At 42.1% G+C, this 23,613-nt stretch overlaps 1 protein-coding gene across 1 annotated transcript; it reads right to left on the reverse strand.

Annotated features, from left to right (window-relative positions):
* Positions 1 to 504: 504 nt before the first annotated feature.
* On the reverse strand, positions 505 to 20,513 carry LOC124046191 (serine/threonine-protein kinase 35-like). The gene is made up of 3 exons (XM_046366300.1): positions 19,808 to 20,513; positions 12,525 to 13,298; positions 505 to 2,110 (listed from the first exon to the last, which is right to left on the reverse strand). The coding sequence occupies exons 1-2, from the start codon at positions 20,355 to 20,357 to the stop codon at positions 12,583 to 12,585; spliced, it is 1,266 nt and encodes a 421-aa protein (XP_046222256.1). The 5' UTR covers positions 20,358 to 20,513; the 3' UTR covers positions 505 to 2,110; positions 12,525 to 12,582.
* Positions 20,514 to 23,613: the final 3,100 nt, after the last annotated feature.

Raw genomic sequence — 23,613 nt, forward strand, 5'->3', positions numbered from 1 at the left:
TGCTGTTAAATTACTCGAGGGGCTACGTCATAGACCCTCAAAGTTCCAGAATGGGGTGAAAATAGCAACCATATTGGCCAAACCAGTCTAATTGGAATGAATGGCAGTAGAGGAATAATCCTGATTTGACTTAAATGCCTTTGATCTTTCTGCATATCAGAAATTGTGTAAGACTTGTCAATGTAAAATATTGTCAGAATTATAAACGCATTTATGTATTTTTAATAACACTTTTCTGTATAAATAGCCTTTAAAAAACAGACCATACTAGTTCTCTTGGAGAGCTGGGAGTGCCATTATATGATACGATATCAGTCAATCAATACCTGTTGCATTTACAACTTGTCTGAGTCCTAGCATCAATTTCAGCCAGTGTATGGCTGTGGATTGACTGCATTGTATGAATGGAATGTTGGCATTTATAAACTGGGGAGTTCGAGCCCTGAATGCCGATTGGCTGACAGCCGTGGTATATCAGACCGTAAACCACAGGTACAACAAAACTTATTTTTACTGCTTTAATTACATTGATAAACAGTTTATAATAGCAATAAGGCACCTCAGGGGTTTGTGGTACATGGCCAGTATACCACAGCTAAGGGCTGTGTTCAGGCACTCCACGTTACGACTAAGAGCAGCCCTTAGCCGTGGTATATAGGCCATATACCACAAACCCCTGAGGTGCCGTATTGCTTAAATAGACCCATTTGTTATTAGAATAAAACATCACAACCCAGCCTGCATGAGGGGAAAACAACCTGTGGTTACCTAGGTTACCCCATTGGCTCACAGCAAATACTTGGGCCTTTTTCAAACAATTTTATTTTTGTCTGCTTGTTTTAGTCAATTACAAAATTAAATTTAAGCAAAGTACACGTCTAAAGATTACTTTTCAACATTGCCTGCTCCTGAGTGTTCTCACTACTTAATATTGTAGGGCTTCCCTCAAGCCCCTTTTCATGCCGATGCTAGCAGCCACATGACCGTATGTCATTACATAACAATTACCTTGCATGAAGACCTCATCACTGATGATTGAGTTTGTTTATTAATGTCTTTCTGCTCGCATTTTGATGTGTATTTTCTGTAATTGATGTAATTCAGGGCTCATCTGTAAAGAGCCCTTTGTCTCAGTGTGACTCCCTGAAGAAATAAAGGTTACATACATAGAGTGAGTGCTATCAACCAGAACATTAAGCTAGCCAAGACCAACAACAAACTATTTCCCTACATGGGAGCATGACCAACTGTAGGTCGGGATTTCAGATCTGGTTACATGTACATTGAAGGGTAATTATTGGCAGTTAAATTATTCCATAAATGCTTTAAAAGTGGTCTAAATCTGGCTGGCTAATAAACAGACAGTGCAGATACGTTATTGCATCTACACTGTGTTTGTCAGCAGTGCAGTTAAATTCTATTTTCATAATATCATAGTACTGTCAAACCATGGTTGATCAACTCCCTGACAAAAATGTCTGACATTTATCCCATCATAAGAACGTTCATGTCCAGAACATGTCTAGAACAAATTCTATGATAGAAATTGAGTCCCTTCTTCTACATCATTATCATCCATCATTTTAGGAATACTTTTTAAACCTCTGGCATAGAGGGTCCATAGTGCAACATGTTAGCCTCTCAGTCCATACATGACAGATCCATCCATACTAGCCTGTGGCCCCATCCAACAACACATGTCAACATTGGAGGAGAAGGAAGAACCCGTCCATAACTGGACCAAAGAAAAAAAACATATTGTATTTTGAAGACCAGCACACCAGCACATCAAATATAAACATAACTTAATCATGATTACTCCTTCAGGCCATTTCAAACCAGGTGTGCAAGGTGTGTTCTGGCATAGCTGACCATCACACATTGGTGAATGTCGTTCGGCTTTTGGTGACAACGTTCCAAATTTAAAATAGAAAATGCGGGGAGAGAACCTGACTTTCCATACCATTTGATTGCATAGCTTTTCCTAAGATGGTGTCCTGATTTTTGAAGTGCTGACCTCAATCACAGAGGTTTTAAAGTTCAGAGATGATCAGAGTCCCTTTTTCCACCTCTGTACAGACTTGGGATCCCACATTGAGTTAGTAAACATCTGGAGAGAGGGGAGAAAATAAGATGGGTGAATGTCAGCCAATATGAAACAGAGGTTTACAGGTTATGAGTATCATTTCTCTTTAGGCAGTGCTATTAGTGTACTGTGGAACTCCAGTGCATTTTACTGAACCAGCAAGCAATACCTGTGCATACAAAATGAAGCCTATATAATTGTGGCAATTTGCAAGACCATTCAGCTGTGCATGATTGGTGGGATTCGTTATGCGACCCCGACGGGCACGTCTGAGGTCACTGATTGTTTCATGGTATAAATACCCTCAGGTTCACTACAACAAATTCTTTACGGTAGTCTCCACTGGGGCAGTCGACAACCCCATTAAATCACCCCTCTTATGCAGAGGTTCCTCAAGCAAAAGGGCCCCTTCGTTAACCCTGCTCTCAGCAGCTAAAGGACAGGCCAAATGCCAGCCATTATTGATTGCCCTTAAGCTCGGCGGTGGTGGCAGACTTCACCTCCCATTCTATGTCATGTGCAGGCTTGTTGAAGAGGATGCACGCTGCCATGAACCAGGGTCACGGTCCTTAGGGCAAGCAACATAAAATGCTTTCAAATGTTTTTCAACAAAAAAAACAGATGTGTTTCTCATTGAACAAGTTCAACCAGTTCCAGTGGGTCTTCTTCCATTTAGTGCCTAATGAACACGAGCCAGCTAAAAGGTCCTGTCCAGACTCTGGGTGGGAGACACTTACTCTGAGCACAGGGCCATTTAAAGACTGCTGAAACAACCTCCCCCATGCCACTAGCATGCTTCCTATACCGCGACTCAAACATGCAAGATTGCATAACTACAAAGACTCTTGCAACCTTTTGCCATTTTAGGCAGCCAATTGAACCACCCCCCTCTTCTCTTTTTTACACTAAGCGTCAAATTGAATCAAACAAATCCAAAGTCTAATGTTTTAAATTAGCTAACCTATTGTTGATTTGATTGTTGGTCTGGAAAAAGGGGTGCACAGTTTGCTAGTGCCCGTGCCTGCAGCAGGAAGCAAGGCAAACATCACATGAACTAGAGGTGCTGCAGGGTGAAACTGAGCCACATTGTAATTCTTCAACCATCCCACTACGTGTTGCTTAACATGCTCCCCAAAAGGGCTACCTTGTTAAAACCAGTAGAGACTGGTATCTGCAGTGGAGACGTGGGGGAGGAGGGCTTCCTCTAAGTGCGGGATACATGCAACTCTTTACCATTCGAGGTTAGGAAAATAACATTCATATTTTTACGAGTGGTTGTGTTAACCAAACCACTGCATGACCCTCGCTGGCTGGGTGTCAATAGAGTTGATAAACGGTGGTAAATTTGGTTTGGTAGCACTGAACAATGTGTAGCTTTTACACAGAAAGCACTTCATTTCATTAATATGATGATTTATGCAAGTAGGCCTAAGAATGCAGATGCCAACGTGGGTTTGTGGATATTGATGCCTCGATTCCACTGCCGAATAACGGGGCTGCAAGCAACAGGTCGACTGCTAGATTTTGCACCCTAGAATTACATGGGAATTCGAAGGAGTCACTTTCTAATAAACCAGTAAGTTCCCGTCTCATTTAAGCTTCTTTTTAGATACTCAACTAACTGGAATTAAATCATGCTCCTGCATTTGAAAAGGCTGAAAAGCCTCAGTCCACCCACCACTGCCAGACAAGTTCAGTAATTATATATGACAAAGGTGTGACAGAGAACATTTCACCCTTATGGTGTCAGAATGCTTCAGTTCGGCTGGCGGCTACCCGAATGAGTATGGTCGCACTCACTTAAAAGGACATTCTCTTGAAAAACGAGAAACAGAAATAGTACTGTCTGTCCATTCTGAGATGCCGCAGCAAGTATACACTTTCTTAAAGAAATAATTCAAGAAATCTGTCATTAATTTGGACGTTTTTGCCAAGGAGATCTTAGTTGGATGTAAAATTACGCAACTAAGATGTTAGGTGCAGTATTTCTAAATGAAAAAAGAAATGTGCATGAAAACGAGTAGTCTCCCGTTGAATGACCAAGACTTTACGGAAGAATCCCTACTGTTGACCAACCACTGACGAAGGGGCGTAGACTTCGGTTAGCATCAAAATGTGCCCCAAACAACCGAAAAAACCTTTACTGAAGTAAAAAAAAATCAAAACGTCAATATATGCACCGTTTCGGCTGGGAAGCATGCAGATGCCTTTACCCTCTCCAGAGAAAGGAAGAGGGGGATGGAGAGAGAAAGGCAGGCAGGCCTCGTTCAGCATAGCAATTAAAACCAGCAGAGGAGTCTGGTCCTCACCAAAACCGGTTATAACTAGATCTGTACAAACCACAACCGCACCATAGAAAAGCATTAAATAGAGCTTAAGGAACAGAAAGCACAACAGAGAAACTGACACTTATGCAATGCCCAAACTGACACTGGAGGTTAGCTGTGCCTGTGTGTTTGATTTCAGGTTTGGGAGGAATTCACCCATCTTAAGTGATTAAATATTAATGTGAGTTGAGGATTTGTGGGAAAGTGGTGGTTTATGGCTTTGGCAAAGTGTGTGGATCTTTGAGACTGTCAGTGAAGCTTATCTAAAACGTTCATAGTGGAAAACATCCTTGAGAGAAAGCTTAACTGCTTTTCGCAACAAAAACTGATCATGCAGCTCTCATCCATCAATTAGAGTTTAAAAGGCTCCAACCACAATCAGAAGAACAATGCTGAAAGACAAGAGCGTCAGAAATAAAATAAATAAAGTGATTTAAACCAAACATGACACCAAAGAGCACTGATACGGTTGAGACTCACTACTCTATGCCTACGCAGAACCCTAGCACTGTCATAGCACTGGCGACCAGACAGAACCCTAGCACTGCCATAGCACTGGCGACCAGACAGAACCCTAGCACTGGCGACCAGACAGAACCCTAGCACTGGCGACCAGACAGAACCCTAGCACTGGCGACCAGACAGAACCCTAGCACTGCCATAGCACTGGCGACCAGACAGAACCCTTGCACTGCCATAGCACTGGCGAGACCAGACAGAACCCTTGCACTGCCATAGCACTGGCGAGACCAGACAGAACCCTTGCACTGCCATAGCACTGGCGAGACCAGACAGAACCCTTGCACTGCCATAGCACTGGCGAGACCAGACAGAACCCTTGCACTGCCATAGCACTGGCGACCAGACAGAACCCTTGCACTGCCATAGCACTGGCGACCAGACAGAACCCTTGCACTGACATAGCACTGGCGACCAGACAGAACCCTTGCACTGACATAGCACTGGCGACCAGACAGAACCCTTGCACTGCCATAGCACGGGCGACCAGACAGTGATATAGACAGTGTCTAAGGCAGGGTGAGACGAGACCCTGAGGGGTGCGTACAAAAGCAGATTCATTAGATTCAATTACATCACCAGCCAACCGTGCTGTTTGACTGGGGGCAGAGGAGCAGAAAGGCGAAGGCCCTCCAGTTATGACAGTGACGCAGCAGAAGGGGTGGGGGTGTATAGCCAAAGAACAATGCCGAGGTGTGAATGTGCACAAAAAAATATATATATAAAAAATAAAACATACTTCCTAGTATTACGACTATCAGCTTTCATGGAAACCTGACTTTCCTTACGACTTGTGAAGCTCACAAATGTATATTTGGGTTGTTAACCCAAGTTTCAGGCAGGCTTCTTTGAAAGCCCTTTTAATTACAAGGGTCTTTTATAATTTTTTACAACCCCCATTACTCAGTTAAACACACCCTGTTACATAAGTCATCCAAAATGCTCTCCTTCAACACCCATCCTTTTCTCCCCCAAAACCCAATATAAAGAAAAAGAGCCCTCCTGCTGCCATTTCTCATTCAACTCTAATATTGTGATTAGCTTTTGCTGACTTGTCATCCCCACCCTCCCACTCCCCGACCAGTTCCCCTGATAACAAGCCTCTATACATACAGTAAGACACGCCCACAGAACACATATAGTACATAGTGTACCGTTCAGCCAAACCACTGCGTAAACACCATTTCCATAGAGACCATAGTACAGAGAGTGCGAGTGAGTTTCAACACGTTCTTCTGCTCGTGTGCCCTGGGCCAGTTTTGAACTAGACTCTGTATGGGACCCATACACCGTACATAAAAAGACTTATGTAAAGCACTCGTCAGTGCTCCTTGTTGATGTCACAGACTTAAAACACATTCATTAGACAAGCATTTTACGTGACATGTTACTTTGCACCATGTGCAGTGCACTCTAAATCCTCCAGTTCATACAAAATCCTACTACAGTATTCACATCGTCAAAACATTATTTCAAAAGCTAATGCACATTGGTCTGGTTTATCTGGGTACGGAGGCAGACAGGCTGGCAGAGACACAGAGGACAAAATGTTCCAAAAGTGAGCCTCAGTAAGCCCTCAACGAGAAGGAGCAGCGGCCTCATTGTCTACCAGTGGGAAAGGGGTGGGGGAGTGAGGGAGGGAGAATGGAGAGTGGAAAAGTGGAGGGCTCCTGAACCCTGCATCGGACTGGCAGCTGAAGTCTATGCTGCTATCCAGAGGTGGGATGCGCTAAGACTAACCATGGACCATAGGCTAACACTAACCATGTACTGCTCTCAGAGTGCGCAAGTGTAGTGTGTGTGTGCAAGTGTAGTGTGTGTGTGTGTGTGTGTGTGTGTGTGTGTGTGTGTGTGTGTGTGTGTGTGTGTGTGTGTGTGTGTGTGTGTGTGTGTGTGTGTGTGTGTGCACAACAACAGCGATGGAGGATGGCCACAGCAGTGGTTGGTGGAGTTGGTACTGGACTGAGATGATCTCACCTTAAGTTCTGCATAATCCTCTTGCACTAACTTGAGCAGTGAAAGGATTAGTATTTAATACAGGATTAACCCCCCCCCCGTAACCCTCCATTAACTCGCCATATTCACCCACTCTGGTTCAGAGCGACAGATTGGACAGTGCAGATGTAAAAGCACGGTGGCTAGGAAAAACTCTTTACAAAAAGGCAGGAACCTAGGAAGAAATCTAGAGAATAGTGAGGCTCTGAGGGGTCCTCTTCTGGCTGTGCCTGATGGAGATAAGAGTAGATAGATCATCATAGATGACCAGCAGGGTCAAAATAATAAGCAGTGGTTATAGAGGGTGGAACAGGTGGTTATAGAGGTTGCAACAAGTGGTTATAGAGATTATAGAGGTTGCAACAGGTGGTTATAGAGGTTGCAACAAGTGGTTATAGAGGTTGCAACAAGTGGTTATAGAGGTTGCAACAAGTGGTTATAGAGGTTGCAACAAGTGGTTATAGAGGTTGCAACAAGTGGTTATAGAGGTTGCAACAAGTGGTTATAGAGGTTGCAACAAGTGGTTATAGAGGTTGCAACAAGTGGTTATAGAGGTTGCAACAAGTGGTTATAGAGGGTGCATCAGCACATCAGGAGTATATGTCAGTTTGAGTGGGCGCAGATCAAGTATTTTAAAGAAAACAAAAAGGCTACTTTTTGAACACTCGTGCCTTACGCCCAACCAAAGGCACTGGAAGTCATCCACTGAGAGATAAGTCTTAATGGTCTCTTAGAAAAACAAGGTGAGGACAATCCCAGCCCAAAGACTGACATGGTCCAATGCCCTACAAGGAATTAATCAGCCTACCAGGGAATTCCCATATGTCATGATAAAAAAAACAGGATTAAGGAAGGAACAAGGTATAGTCTGCAGGGAAATGAGTTCAGGCCAAGCCGTGGTGTTGAAAAAGTGAACATGGCTGGGGTGTGATGTGAGTGTACCTGACAGGTAAGGCAAAAGGGAGTCTGTCACTCAACTTAGCCCAGGAATAATAGGGCTTGTTTACAGATAACTGATACCATCTCTCACACAGAGGAGGAGGACGGGTTTGGCTGGGCTGGGTTTGCCTTGGGAAAGGTGACGAGCCCTGCTGATCTGCTCATCTACAGGCATACAAAGTGCTAAACGAAAAGGTCCCTGAGGCAATGATCTGTCAGAGTAGGACAGTGTTATGAAAGAATGAAAAGTGGGCCAGAGAGAGAAAGGGGAGAGGGGTGGAGTTTGGACTGGTACTGGCAACTATACAGGGTACATGTTGGCCCCTGGGCAAGTAGCATGGTTTTGATTAAAGCCAGAGAGCAAGAGAGAGAAAGAGGGTGAGGGATTGGCTGAATAAGCAGACAAACAACGAGTGGTAAGAGACTGAGCTAGGGGCCACCAGCAAGCAGAGTTACCTCTCTGGACTTGAAAATGGCAGACAGAGCGTCAAGGCATTAACAGCCTAGTTGTCCCTCTACTACTGTTGATCGGCTGGCTGAACAGAGAAGGGAGGCCAAAGCCTCTACGGAGTCAAAAACAGTACCTCAGATTAAAGTCAATCTGGCAGTGAGGAGAATACCTCATGTTTGCTCATGGCAGAAGTTCTCAGAAAGGGACTTTTTAGACCTGAATGCCAAAACATTCAGGAGATTAAGGTACTTGGGCAAACATTAGGACCAGGAAGAGACCAGTATTGCAATACTCGTTAGTATCATGGCAAGGAAACAAAACACAGAGTGAATTTAACTTCTTCAGGAAAACAGCCCTAATGTTGTAAATAAACATCAGTATGTTGTCATCCAGAGTCACCTTCAATCGGGAGTATTCATGATTAATGACTCATGGCGTAACCATAACATACAGGCTCTCAAGTCCTTCTGTTCACCTGACCTAGAATTACTTAATCAAATACGGACCATATTATCTCCCAAGAATTATCTTCAGTTATCGTCGCTGTGTATATACCTCCTCAAGCAGATACCACGACGGCCCTCAAGGAACTTCACTGGACTCTTTGTAAACTGGAAACAATATATCCTGAGGCAGCATTTATTGTAGCTGGAGATTTTAACAAAGCAAATTTGAGAACAAGGCTACCTAAATACTAACAGCATATTGATTGCAGCACGGGCAATACACTGGACCACTGCTACTCTAACTTCCGCCCTCCCATCGGCAAATCCAACCACGACTCCATCTCGCTCCTACCGTCCTATAGGCAGAACTCAAACAGGATGTACCCATGACTATAACCATTCAACGCTGGTCTGACCAATCGGAATCCTCGCTTCAAGATTTTTTTGATCACACAGACTGGGAAATGTTCCAGGCAGCTTCAGAGAATTGATGTATGCTGACTAAATGAGTGAGTTTATAATTAAGTGCATTGGGGATGTTGTGCCCACTGACTAATAAAACCTACCCAAACCAAAAACCACAGATGGCGGCATTTGCACAAAAATGAAAGTGTGACTCACCGCATTTAACCATGGAAAGAGGATTGGGAATATGGCCGAATATAAACAGTGTAGTTATTCCCTCCGCAAGGAAATCTAGCGAAATGTTGGTATAGGGACAAAGTGGAGTTGCAATTCAACAGCTCAGACAAGAAACCTATGTGGCAGGGTCTACAGGATATCACAGATTACAAAAAGAAAACCAGCCATGTCACGGACACTGACGTATTGCTTCCAGACAAATTAAACACATTTGCCCGCTTTGAGGATAACACAGTCCAACCGACACGGCCCGCTAACAAGGACCACGGGGACCCCCCTCTCCTTCTCCGTGGCCGACGTATGCATGACAGTTAAACGAGCTAACCCTCGCAAGGCTGCCAGCCAAAACGGCATCCCTATCACCTCCACCTTACCTGCCACCCTAGACCCACTTCAATGTGCATACCACCCCAACAGGTCCACAGACTATGCAATCGCCATCACACTGCACCCTGCCCTGTCCCATCTGGAAAAGAGGAATACCTAATGTAAGAATGCTGTTCATTGACTACAGCTCAGAATTTAACACCATAGTACCCTCCAAGCTCATCATTAAAAGATGGAGGCCCTGGGTCTCAAACCCACCTTGTGCAATTGAGTCCTGGACTTTCTGAAGTGCCGACCCCAGGTGGTGAAGGTAGGAAACAATACCTCAAAACTGGGGCCCCACAAGGGTGAGTGCTCAGCCCCCTCTTGTACTCCCTGTTCACCCATGACTGTGTGGCCAAGCACGCCTGCAACTCAATCATCTAGTAGGGTGGTGCGGAGGGTGGTGCGGTCTGCACAACGCATCACCTGGGACAAACTACCTTCCCTCCAGGACACCTACACCACCTGATGTCACAGGAAGGCCAAAAAGATACTCAAGGATAACAACCACCCGAGCCACTGCCTGTTCACCCCGCTATCATCCAGAAGGCAAGGTCAGTACATGTGCATCAAAGCAGGGACCGAGAGACTGAAAAACAGCTTCTATCACAAGGCCATCAGACTGCTAAACAGCCATCACTAAATCAGACAAGCTGCTGCCTACATAGACTCACTCGTCACTTTGAACTAACCACTTTAATAATGTTCACATATCTTACATTAACTCATCTCATACGTACAGGGATTGGAGTCATTAAAACATGTTTTACAACCACTCCACAAATGTCTTAACAAACTGTAGTTTCAGCAAGTCGATTAGGACATTACTTTGTGCATGACAAGTGATTTTCCCAACAATTGTTTACAGACAGATTATTTCACTGTATCACAATTTCAGTGGGTCAGAAGTTTAAATACACTAAGTTGATTGTGCCTTTAAACAGCGTGGGAAATTATGTCATGGCTTTTGAAGCTTCTGATTGACTCAAAATATGTAAATTAGCCTATTGGAGGTGTACCTGTGGATGTATTTCAAGGCCTACCTTCAAACTTACTGCCACTTTACTTGACATCACGGGAAAAATCCAAATCAGCCAAGACCCCAGAAAAAAAAATTGTAGACCTCCACAAGTCTGGTTCATCCTTGGGAGAAATGTCCAAATGCCTGAAGGTACCACGTTCATCTGTACAAACAACAGTATGCAGGTATAAACAGAGCCATCATACCGCTCAGGACAGAGATACGTTCTGTCTCCTAGAGATGAACGTACTTTGGTGCGAAAGGTGAAAATCAATCCCAGAACAACAGCAAAGGACCTTGTGAAGATGGAGGAAACAGGTACAAAAGTATCTATATCCACAGTAAAACGAGTCCGATATCGACATAACCTGAAAGGCCGCTCAGCAAGGAAGAAGCCACTGCTCCAAAACCGGCATAAAAAAAAGCCAGACTACAGTTTGCAACTGCACATGCAGACAAAGAACGTACTTTTTGGAGAAATGTCCTCTGGTCTGATGAAACAAATATAGAACTGTTTGGCCATAATGACCATTGTTATGTTTGGAGTAAAAAGGGGGAGGCTTGCAAGCCGAGGAACACCGTCCCAACCGTGAAGCATGGGGGTGGCAACATCATGTTGTGGGGGTGCTTTGCTGCAGGAGGGACTGGTGCACTTCACAAAATAGATGGCATCATGAGGACGGAAAATTAGGTGGATATATTGAAGCAACATCCTTCCGGAAGTTAAATCTTGGTCGCAAATGGTTCTTCCAAATGAACAATGACCCCAAGAATACTTCCAAAGTTGTGGCAAAATGGCTTAAGGACAACAAAGTCAAGATATTGGAGTGGCCATCAAACCCCTGACCTCAAATCCATAGAAAATTTCTGGGCAGAAGTGAAAGTGTGTGCGAGCAAGGAGGCCTACAAACCTGACTCAGTTGCACCAGCCCTGTCTGGAGGAATTCGCAAAATTCACCCAACTTTTGAAAAGCTTGTGGAAGGCTGCTTGAAGCATTTGACTCAAGATAAACAACTTAGAAGGCAATGCTACCAAATACTAATTGAGTGTATGTGAACTTCCGACCCACTGGGAATGTGATGAAAGAAATAAAAGCTGAAATCATTCTCTATTATTCTGACATTTCTTATTCTTAAAATAAAATGGTGATCCTAACTGAACTAAGAGAGGGAATTTGTACTAGGATTAAATGTCAGGAATTGTGAAAAACTGAGTTTAAATGTATTTGGCTAAGGTGTATGTAAACTTCCGACTTCAACTGTAATTACTGTACCTTATTCCATCTATTGCACCTTGCCTATGCCGCTCGGCCATCGCTCATCCATATATTTATATGTACATATTCTTATTGTATCCCTTTAGATTTTTGTGGATTAGGTAGAATTAGATTACTTGTTTGATATTTCTGCCCTGTCGGAACTAGAAGCACAAGCATTTCGCCGCAATCGCATTAACATCTGCATGTGACCAACACAATTTGATTAGATTTAGGCATTCATTTTCCAGGCTATAGCACACGTTTTACATACAGCAGTTTTTAAAAGGTCCAAAGACTTGGGTCTCCGTCGTGGTTTCATATTTGCCATGGGAATAAAATAGTGATCGTCACAGCCCTAGCAAACATGTATGAAAGGTCTTGTTCAAATCAAAAGGGGTCCAGTCAGAAAGTGATTGAAATCTTATGGAACAACCCACATGTGGTGTCCTCACCATGTGAGGAAAACCTACCTGGTAAAAAAAAGCAGACTGGCCATGGTTTAGAAAGGGGAATGGGAGGGGAGCGGTGTCACGCAGAACACGTGACTAGGTTCACCAGCACCTCCAGTTGGAAGGCGTCGGGCCGGTCCAGGGGGTTGACCGCAAGCATGTCCTGCAGAAGCTTCTTTACCCCCTCAGACATGGTGCTGCGTGTCTTCTGCGGGATGTGGAGAACCATCTTGGGGTTCCCCAGGAGCGCCTCACCCACTGGCACAATCTCAGTGCCCCGACGCACGTAGGTGCCCAACAGCTCACGCTTGGACTCGGCGTCGATGAAGGTGATCCGCTCCAGCATGGCCCAGATGATGATTCCCAGGGCAAAGATGTCAGCCTTGGCCGTGTAGTGGCCCTCCCACACCTCGGGCGCCATGAAAAAGTCTGAGCCACATGTTGACGACAACCAGAACTTGTTCACGTTGTTTCTGTCGCCTCCAGCTTTGGGGTCCTCATTGCCATCTTTGCCCAAGCCTGCGCAGACCTTGCTGAGGCCGAAGTCAGCCACTTTGAGGACAGGCAACCCTGACTTCTGGGAGATGAGGATGTTGTCAGGCTTGAGGTCGCGGTGCACAATGTTGTTCTGGTGCAGGAAGGCCACGGCACTGGTCAGCTGGCGCATGAAGCTCTTGTTGGTGCGCGGATCAGGCCGTCGCGAAAGGATGTACTGGTTCAGGTCCCCGCCTTCGCAGAACTCCATGATGAACCATAGGTAGCACGGCTCCTCCGGATAGCCCAGAATTCGCTCACCTAGGGAAAGAGACAGACAAAACAACATTTAAGAGTGGCAAAACCAATGGAACCTCGCCAATCTTAAAGGCTGTCATCTTGGCCGCAGACTAAATCTGGATGTTTTAAAGACAATTTCCTGCAATTCTACGCATTTTGCCATGACTTGTCATCCGAGTGCCTCAAACATTATAAAATCAATGGAGGCTCCATGCCATGTTTTGAATTTTAGATTCTGTCTAGCTCCTTTATCTTTTCTACATACTTTATATCACATTTTAGTCGTTTAAGGTCGCAATGAAAATTATATATTCGTTAAAATTTAAGTACATATTTTGGACAGTGGGCAATGACTTAGCACCGGCGGCCTGCCGCTGCTAAAGCAATATGGGAAACACTGCCCCCCTTTCCACATGTGCAGTGATGGCTATGAAAACAAACGGGACTTGTTTCTCAAATAAACTTTGGCAAGCTATCTACACACATTAACATAGGCTGGGCTGTGTGCAACAGCGCAATCATCAACGCACAGATCTTGGCTAGGGTCTCTGGGACTGTGTCCAAAGAGCACAGCTAATCTGTCTATGCCCCACAATGTTCCCAGAAATTCTCATCTACAATGTTTGTTTGGTTAGGGTCACTTCTGTTAATAAAAATATTGAAAACATTATTATTACTACCACGATGACGGTCTTACCGTTGTCATTGTAGTAGTTGGACACGTTTGCAGAGCACACAACCTAGGCTACACTTGTGAGAAAAAACTAGTTGGTTTATTTCATTCCATTTACTAGTTGTCAATTATTGAATTGTTTTTTGTTTGGAGCGCTCCTGTCAATCTTGAGGAAGAACACACCTGGTTACGCATATAGAAGTAGGCCTAGTCTAACAGGCCTTCGGGCAAATGTAGGTCTATAAGTGTGCCCATTTGGGGATCTGATAAGACAATCAGAAATTGCAGGGGAAACTAGCGCTGCAGAATATTTTATACAAACTTGTAAGTTTGCTAGCACGAGTGTCGTGTCAGACCAAGTTAATGCAATAGTTGATACAAGGTTTCAAGTTCCTTGCAGACAGGCCATGCATAGCCAATGTGATTTATAGGATATTTATTTTCATCAGGATATTTTCTACCGGCAGGCTGCAATGTTAGTTGGCTTTATGTAGGCTATTTTTACATATTAGCAATAGAAGTAACTTCTAGATTTATATCATTTTCATTTCAAATGTTGATTCACCACATGACATTGATTTTGAGATATGAAGACTATTGTAAGTGAAATTAAACTGTTCCACAAAAATGTGCATATAAAAATCATAACTGGCACACAGATCAGTAGAAATGGTAGGATAACTTGGCACTCTAAATTAACCGGTTACTCCTACCCCCTACTTTTTCAAACATTCTGTTAAAAATCACGCAACATTTCAGCGCCCTGCTGCTCATGCCAGGAATATAGTATATGCATATGATTAGTATGTGTGGATAGAAAACTCAAGACGTTTATAAAACTGGTTAAATCACTGCTGTGACTATAACAGAATGTGCATTTCATCGAAAAATGCAGGAAAATCTGATCACTGAAAATAAATATCCATGCGCCACTTCCAGGAATTGTTAAAGAAGAACCGAATTAAATGAGGCCGAGGTTGCAGTACCTACAGCTTCCACACGATGTCTAGAGTCTTGTCATTTGCGTCGGCTTTGATTCTTGGTCAAACCGAATCAAGGGAACAGATTCCCTCCGGTCTCCGACCGGATGTTTTGGTTGAGAAATATCTGGACATTTTTTCCAGACGGACACCTATAGAATTTACGTCGCCTCCTGATTAATTTTATCGCTTATTAACGTGTACTAATACCTAAAGTTGCAGTACAAAAGTATTTCGAAGTGTTTTGTGAAAGTTTATCGTCAACTTTTTTAATTTAAAAAAATGACGTTACGTTATGAAACGCTATTTTTTTTCGTTTATCACACAGTCTTCATAGATCGATATCTAGGCTATATATGGACCGATTTAATCGAAAAAGACCCAATAGTGATTATGGGACATCTAGGAGTGCCAACAAAGAAGATGGTCAAAGGTAATGAATGTTTTATATTTTATTTGTGCGGTTTGTGTAGCGACGACTATGCTAATTATTTTGTTTACGTCCCCTGCGGGTCTTTTGGGGTGTTACATGCTATCAGATAATAGCTTCTCATGCTTTCGCCGAAAAGCATTTTAAAAATCTGACTTGTTGCCTGGATTCACAACGAGTGTAGCTTTAATTCAATACCCTGCATGTGTATTTTAATGAACGTTTGAGTTTTAACTAATACTATTAGCATTTAGCGTAGCGCACTTGCATTTCCAGATCTCTAGATGGGACGCCTGCGTGCCAGGTAGGAGCAAGAGGTTAAAAAGTTGCCGACCGCTGGTGTAGCCTATTACCTGCAACTTCAGGAGCGTACTGCCAGCAGCAGAGAGCAACCGAAACAGGAGGGTCGGGAACAGGTTCTCTTCTTCTGGTTAGGCTAGATTGATCTCTCGGCTCCTTCTTTAGTAATTTGTGAGTCTTCATTTTTATTGTCAGGTCTTAATGCAGAAGACAAGTTCAGGAGTATTCAGACACCTTTCTGTTACATTTTAGAATAAGGCTGTGATGTATTAAATAGATTTTTTTCCAGTGGTGGAAAAATTACTCAATTATTATACTTCAGAAAAAGTAAAGATACCTTAATAGAAAATGACTCAAGTAAAAGACATCCAGTAAAATACTACTTCAGTAAAAGTCTAAAAGCATTTCATTAAAAAATATACTTAAGTGTCAAAAGTAAATGGAATTTCTAAAATGTACTTAAAGGTAAAAGTGCAAATCATTTCAAATTCCTTATTAAGCAAACCAGACAGCACATTATTATTATTTTTTTGACAGATAGCCAGGGGCACAGTAATACTCAGACATAACTTACAAACTAAGCATGTGTGTTTAGTGAGTCTGCCCGATCAGAGGCAGTAGGGATGACCTCTTGATAAGTGTGTGAATTGGACCATTTTCCTGTCAAAATGTAACGATTACTTTTGGGTATCAGGGAATATGTATGGAGTAAAAAGTACATTATTTTCTTTAGGACTATTGGGATGTAAAAGTTGCCAAAAATACAAATAACCTGACCATATGAAGATCATCAAATGTAAGGGATTTTTGTAACGCTTCTGCTTGGCTGGTTACTGTTTGTAATAATTTGTCAACTGGCTATGTTCTGGGCTAGGCATGTTCTGGGCTAGGTATGCTTTCGCCTAAAAGCATTTTCTAAATCTGACACCGTGGTTGGATTAACAAGAAGTTAATCTTTAATCCTATGTAAAATATGTTTTGTTTTCTGAATTTTTATAATGAGCATTTCTATATTTGAATTTGGCGCTTTACAATCTCACTGGATGTTGGCCAGATGGGACGCTAGCGTCCCACATACCCTAGATGGGTAAACTTGTGGTTCCCAAATTAGGTGTCGGCAGGGGGTCGTGCCCACCCAGTATTTTTTTTAAATTACTCTTGAAAGTTGTAATAGTAGAATGCACAGGGTGCAATTAAGAAATTGGGTAGTGAATCATCAGTTCCTCTTGTCATGTTAGTCATTACATACCTTAGAGCTATTTATAACTAGATATTTTTTCTCACTCAAATATCACATGAATACATATTAGACATTGCAAAATTTAGAATTGCAATAAAATATGCATTAAAAAAAAGCAAAATATTATTTGCATCCCATGACAAAATGTGTAGAATTGCAGGAAATAAGCTTTAAGACAGTGCTGAAGTGTTCGCTGAGCATTATTTTCCAACAAACTTTCACAGATAAAAAGAAAAGAAACATCCCTTTTTCAGGACCCTGTCTTCCAAAGATATTTGGATTTTTACAGATTAATTTCAGATCTTCATTGTGAAGGGTTTAAAAAAAATATTTAAAAAATAGTTTCCTTGCTTGTTCAATGAACCCTAAAAAATTATGAACATGGACCTGTGGAACGGCCATTAAGACACTAACTGCTTACAGACGGTAGGCAATTAAGGTCACAGTTTTGAAAACTTAAGAGGCCTTTTCCTACTGACTCTAAAAACACCAAAATAAATATACCCAGGTTCACTGCTCATCTGCATGAACGTGCCTTAGGCATTCTGCACGGAGGCATAAGGACTGCAGATGTGGCCAGAGCAATAAATTGCAAAGTCTGTACTGTGAGACGCCTAAGACAGAGCTACAGGGAGACAGAACAGAGAGCTGATCGTCCTTGCAGTGGCAGACCACATGTAACAACACCTGCACAGGATCGGTACATCCTAACATCACACCTGCGGGGCAGGTACAGGACGGCAACAACATCTGCCCGAGTTACACCAGGAACGCACAATCCCTCCATCAGTGCTCAGACTGTCCTCAATAGGCTGAAAGAGGCTGGACTGACTGCTTGTAGGCCTGTTGTAAGGCAGGTCCTCACCAGACATTACCACCAACAACGTCGCCTACGGGCATAAACCCACTGTCGCTGGACCAGACGGGCAAAAAGTGATCTTCACTGAAGAGTCGTGGTTTTGTCTCACCAGGGGAGATGGTCGGATTCACGTTTATTGTCGAAGGAATGAGCGTTACGCAGAGGCCTGTACTCTGGAGCAGGATCGATTTGGAGGTGGAAGGTCCGTCATGGTCTGGGGTGGTGTGTCAAAGCATCATCGGACTGAGCTTGTTGTCATTGCAGCCAATCTCAACACTGTGCATTACAGGGAAGAAATCCTCCTCCCCCATGTGGTACCCTTCCTGCAGGCTCATCCTGACATGACCCTCCAGAATGACAATGCCACCAGCCATACTGCTCGTTCTGTGCGTGATTTCCTGCAAGACAGGAATGTCAGTGTTCTGCCATGGCCAGCGAAAAGCCCAGATCTCAATCCCATTGAGAACGTCTCGGACCTGTTGGATTGGAGGGTGAGGGCTAGGGCCATTCCCCCAGAAATGTCTGGGAACTCGCAGGTGCCTTGGTGGAAGAGTGGGATAATATCTCACAGCAAGAACTGGTAAATCTGGTGCAGCCCATGAGGACATGCATTACAGTATGTAATGCAGCTGGTGGCCACACCAGATACTGACTTACTTTTGATTTTGACCCCCCATTTGTTCAGGGACACATTATTCCATTTCTGTGGATCTTGTTCAGTTTATGTCTCAGTTGTTGAATCTTATTATGCTCATACTAATATTTAAACTTGTTAAGTTTGCTGAAAATAAACGCTGTTGACAGTGAGAGGATGTTTCTTTTTTGCTGAGTTTAGGATGATCCCCATACAGTATATTCATTCTAGGATTCAAAACACCATGCTTTCAAAGCTGTGCAAAAAGTGACAAATATTGATAATTAAATGTTAATCAAAATGTTGACTATATAGACTAGAGAAGCTTTTTTTTTTAATTATGCATATTGGCTAAAATTATGTTAAGTCAAGATTCATATTTAATTTGTTGACAAAAGAAATGGCCTGAAATGACACTTACATAACTTACTATAAAAAGACAGCCAGCAAAGGCAGTACTGAGGCTAGGCTCTGAGCAGTGAGCCTAGAGATTAAAAGAAAGATTCAGCAGTATCTGTGAGTCTCAAAACAAAACAACAATCCAATCCTAATTAATATTGGCATATTTCACACTTAGCTCAAATAAGCTTGACAAGGGAAAAAAGGTCAAGTGACGTACATTTCATACTAATAGAAATATAATAAGTAAGAGGCAATGGCTTGGGTTGATAATACCATCAATTGCAAAAAAAAAATATTGCTTGATTCAGTCATGTTTGCAAATTTGCAGCCAACCAAGAAAGGGTTTACTGATGGCCAACTACAACACTGTTCTCAAATCCCAGTAGGGCTGTTCCCTCAAACTGGGAATAGCACACTGCCTATAGCGCATTATTTACCCCACCCCCACCCCCACCCCCACCCCCAATTGACATTTATCATTGCCACAGCTGTTCATGTGTATATATTATTTCCATTGTTATTGTTTTTATACTTTGCCCTACATTGCCAGAGTTCAGAATGCAAGAATTTCCCTGTACCCTATCATTACGTCTGCAACCATGTACACGTGACTAATTAAAACTATTCTAATAACTGCCCATATATTCTGTTTGCCATTCACAGTTACCAAATATAAACAATAGGTAATATAACATGTTACATAATGCTATATTCGGTTAACATTTATTTTTTTACGTGTATGTTTATTTCGCGTATCTACCTCGTTTGTATGTGCTGATCAGCAACTTGGAAAAATGTGCCTCCTTTTTGCAAACAATGGGTCAAACACTGAGTTAGTAGCAAAGTTAATAAGGACAAATGTTATTTTGATTGGCCTGCTCTGTACTGATCACAGTACAGAGCAGGCCATTTTACCGTTTCAATCTAGGTAGTTATAGTAGCTACTAAAGAGTGACAGCAAGAACCAATCAGGCACTGGATTTCATCGAGATAAAAATGAGCTAAAAGGTACCTTTTAGCGAAGTCTCCACCAACCGCAGGTATTGTTTTGACCTTTTATTTCCATGACTCATTTTCTGGGCCATTCCATTCCTTTGTAGCACACATTCCTCGAGCTGCACCACATTCTCGTGCTTCTTCTCCAGGCTTGCCAAAGCCCAGAATTCTGACAGGGCGAGTTCCACATTTTCAGGAGCGTTACACTGGAGTTTTTTAACCGCTACCCTTGCCCCTGTCCTCCGTGCAATTGCCTCGAACACTACCCCATAGCTGCCCCTTCCGACCTCTCGCAACAGACTGTAACGTGGTGCCATAACCATGGCATGCTCCTCGAGGTTCTCGTTCTTACTAAAGTTCATAGAGAAACAGTGCTCCTCCATGGGGACATCGATGTCCACGTTGTTGTTCTCTACCGCTAGCGACCTCAGGACTTTGCACATCTCTCGTTTCACCTCCCGCTTCGTCATGTTGGCGGTAGCGTTCTGTGCTTCAACCAGCCTTTTGTAAGCCCTCAGACTTCTTGGGGTTCTTATTTTTCGCCTCCTCCCGTTGCATATATCCATAACTTATTTTTTGTGGAAAATATGTGTATTTTTCATTACTTGAGTTAAACTAATGACAAACTTATGACGCTTAACTGTTAGAGATGAACCGTCAGATAACCCTCCCTTTCTTCAAATACTGTAAATCTGTTTAGCTGGCTAATGACGCCATGATGCCGCTCTAAAAGAAATGTGATTAACACCTGTCTGTATAGCCTCCAATGTATAAAAGGAGATGGGAGGGAGTGGCTTTCTCCGATTGGTCCATCTGTCAGATTAAGCAGGTAAAATGACCCCGACTAAATTACAATTCTCCGCGTTACTCAACATTTAACGTAAACAATGATCATTTCGTCATTATATCACACTTTATGAATAACTTGTTAAGTCAAATGTGTCATGTAATAATAACATACACATACAATAACATTAGTAATACACATTGAAGTTAGCGCGGTCCCATTGCTATGCAAATGAGGGAGAGATAACTATGGGCGTAGGTGGAACTTTAGAGGACGTCAGTATATTCCGACAATAAAATTGATTTTATATTCAAATTGGAAGTTTAAAAATACGTTCTCATAAAATCATAGTGCTAATTGCATTTATCTTGTGTATTTCTCCATTCTTTCTTTCTCGCCATCCCATTGCCTTGCTATGTTGTTGTCTTTAGGTCTCTCTTGTCGTGATGTGTGCCCAGCCCCCCTCTCCGCAGGAGGTCTTTTGCCTTTTGGTAGGCGTCATTGTAAATGAGAATTTGTTCTTAACTGACTTGCCTCGTTAAATAAAGGTTAAGTAAATAAATACAAATTGTGCTCATTGTAAACATGGTTTATCCAGTACAGGATGTACTTTCAAGTGTGCTCAAGCCTGGTACTGAGTGCACCTGTACAATGCATGGATTGGACTGGGAGGGGCGTGGCACCTAATCAATACTGAAACAATAAAAACAAGTTAATTATTAATCAATTTCAGAGTTAAACCATTGAATAAACATCTTAATATATGCCTAATATATTATAACACTTATAACACATTTAAAGGCTGTTATTTAAACATGTGGATCATGTCAGATTGCGTTACTCCTCCGCGACTCCCTCCACAGGTCGGTCTGTTTTGAGCATCCTCAAATTTCTTTAAAAAAAACATAATTCCTCATTTGTTATCACTGCGCTCTCGTATTATTTTTCTTGAAAGAGACAGAATAACTAGAAGGCTAAATTATTACAAATGTTGTGACAATTATATAATAGTTTGCAATTGTGTGAAAATAAACACAAATTGTGTGCAAGGACGTTGGTCGACTGTGCAGTGATTTGATCAACTGTGTAGCTAACTAGTTTACTGACATAGCCAGATGGCTATATATCTTCTTTCACTGACATAAAAATATAGCTTATTCTGTTTAAATTAACCTGACGTTGTAGACATGCAGCCCCACAATTAAGAGGAACTGAATTATCTCAAATCAATCCGTAGATCAGATTGTTTCTCTGCAACATTATCATTGGGTCAACTGTGCACAGCAGCTGACTCGGGAGGCTACCACAGAACAGCTGCTTCATGAAAACGCATAATAATGTAAACATTAGCACTAATGTAGTACCAAAGACAATATCAGCCTGTAACATAGCTAGTTAGTTGTAAAATCACCTCAACAAACTGCACTATCAATTTAAGAGTTTACAATCTCACCATGTTCAACCTGCAAAATAATAATCTACATTCGTAACGGCAGATATACTTTTGAGGAGATGGGAAACGGTGTCCATGCTATGGACTGGGCCGCGCGGTGTATTCTGGGCTATTCGGGACAAGGAGCGCTCTCCTTCAAGGAGGGAATGATACTCTATTGGGTGCCTGCTCAAAAAACCCAACATGAGCACGAATTTCGTCGACAAGATGTACAACAATACAAATAATTTCTGAGATGTGAGATAATTAACTTGCTCTCTGTAGTATCGTGTACATATAGATATCTATCTATCTATCTATCTATATATATATCTATCTATCTATCTATCTATCTATCTATCTATCTATCTATCTATATATATATATATATATATTGTTTTTTTAGCTTTGGAATCGTGACATTACACACTTTCGAGGAAAATAGGTTGCTGGATCTGATCGGATCACTGAGCTGACAAGGTAAAAATCTGTCATTCTGCCCTTCAACAAGGCAGTTTACCCACTTTTCCTAGGCCATCATTGTAAATACGAATTTGTTCTTATTAACTGACTTGCCTAGTTAAAGGTTAAATTAAAATAAAAAAGTTTGCTGGGTGGAGCGTTATAAATTCCAACATTCATTGGATTCCTATCTCCTTTCTATAATATCTCTGGCAACGGCACAATGCAAATGCACCCTGGACTATAGTTAGACAAATGGGAAAAATGTGTTAGACATTACATTACATTACATTTAAGTCATTTAGCAGACGCTCTTATCCAGACCCTCTGTTAAATTATTAAATTCTCGAGGTAGAAATATATATATATTTTTAAATATGCTCATTCAAGAGAAGACATTATCCCGAGTTATGACATAGTCCAGTAGTGAAATCTGACATGTATGAAATACGTTTTTGGGATCTAAATGTTGTATTCCTATTAATTTCCAGAGAGTGACTTTATCACGGTACTAAGTCAACCCGACCGGATTTCTGCCTGCTTGAACGCCAATAACTCAGATACACATGAAAACATTGATTTACCCAGGGAATCAATAGAACATCACTCAGAGATGCACAAAAACAATATACCATTCAAAATGTGTGAACCTTTCCTTTAATTCAAAGATGATTTCAGTGACAGGCTCAGCTTGGACAAATGTTTGTTAGCTTTTGTGCCCAAAATCAATCTACAGAAAGACTGCTCATTGAAGCACAATAATCCTTTGCTAGGTGTATATAAAATGGGGCGACTAAGGTTCCTCACCAACAAAAAAAACATTATTGACATATTTATTGTTTTAGTTTTGAGGAAGAAATGGGGTTCAGCAGACTGCTGTCACCTCCGTAACATGTTTGAATGTTAGACAGCAAATTGTAGCCAAACTACTTTCGAGTTATCCCATTCCCCTTTGCGAGATACGAGACCGATCAGTACAGGTGGAATCAACGCGCTATCTGACGTAATACAATGCATGTGGATAGATTAATTTACTTATTATTGTGGGGCTTGTGAGGCAAGAGCCCCCACCTAAATCTTCCAAATACTTATTATTATTATTATTATTTAGCACTCAACTCCTATTACACCGTTTAAGGTA

The sequence above is a fragment of the Oncorhynchus gorbuscha genome, linkage group LG10 (genome assembly GCF_021184085.1).
Source record: "Oncorhynchus gorbuscha isolate QuinsamMale2020 ecotype Even-year linkage group LG10, OgorEven_v1.0, whole genome shotgun sequence".
Lineage (NCBI taxonomy): Eukaryota > Metazoa > Chordata > Actinopteri > Salmoniformes > Salmonidae > Oncorhynchus > Oncorhynchus gorbuscha.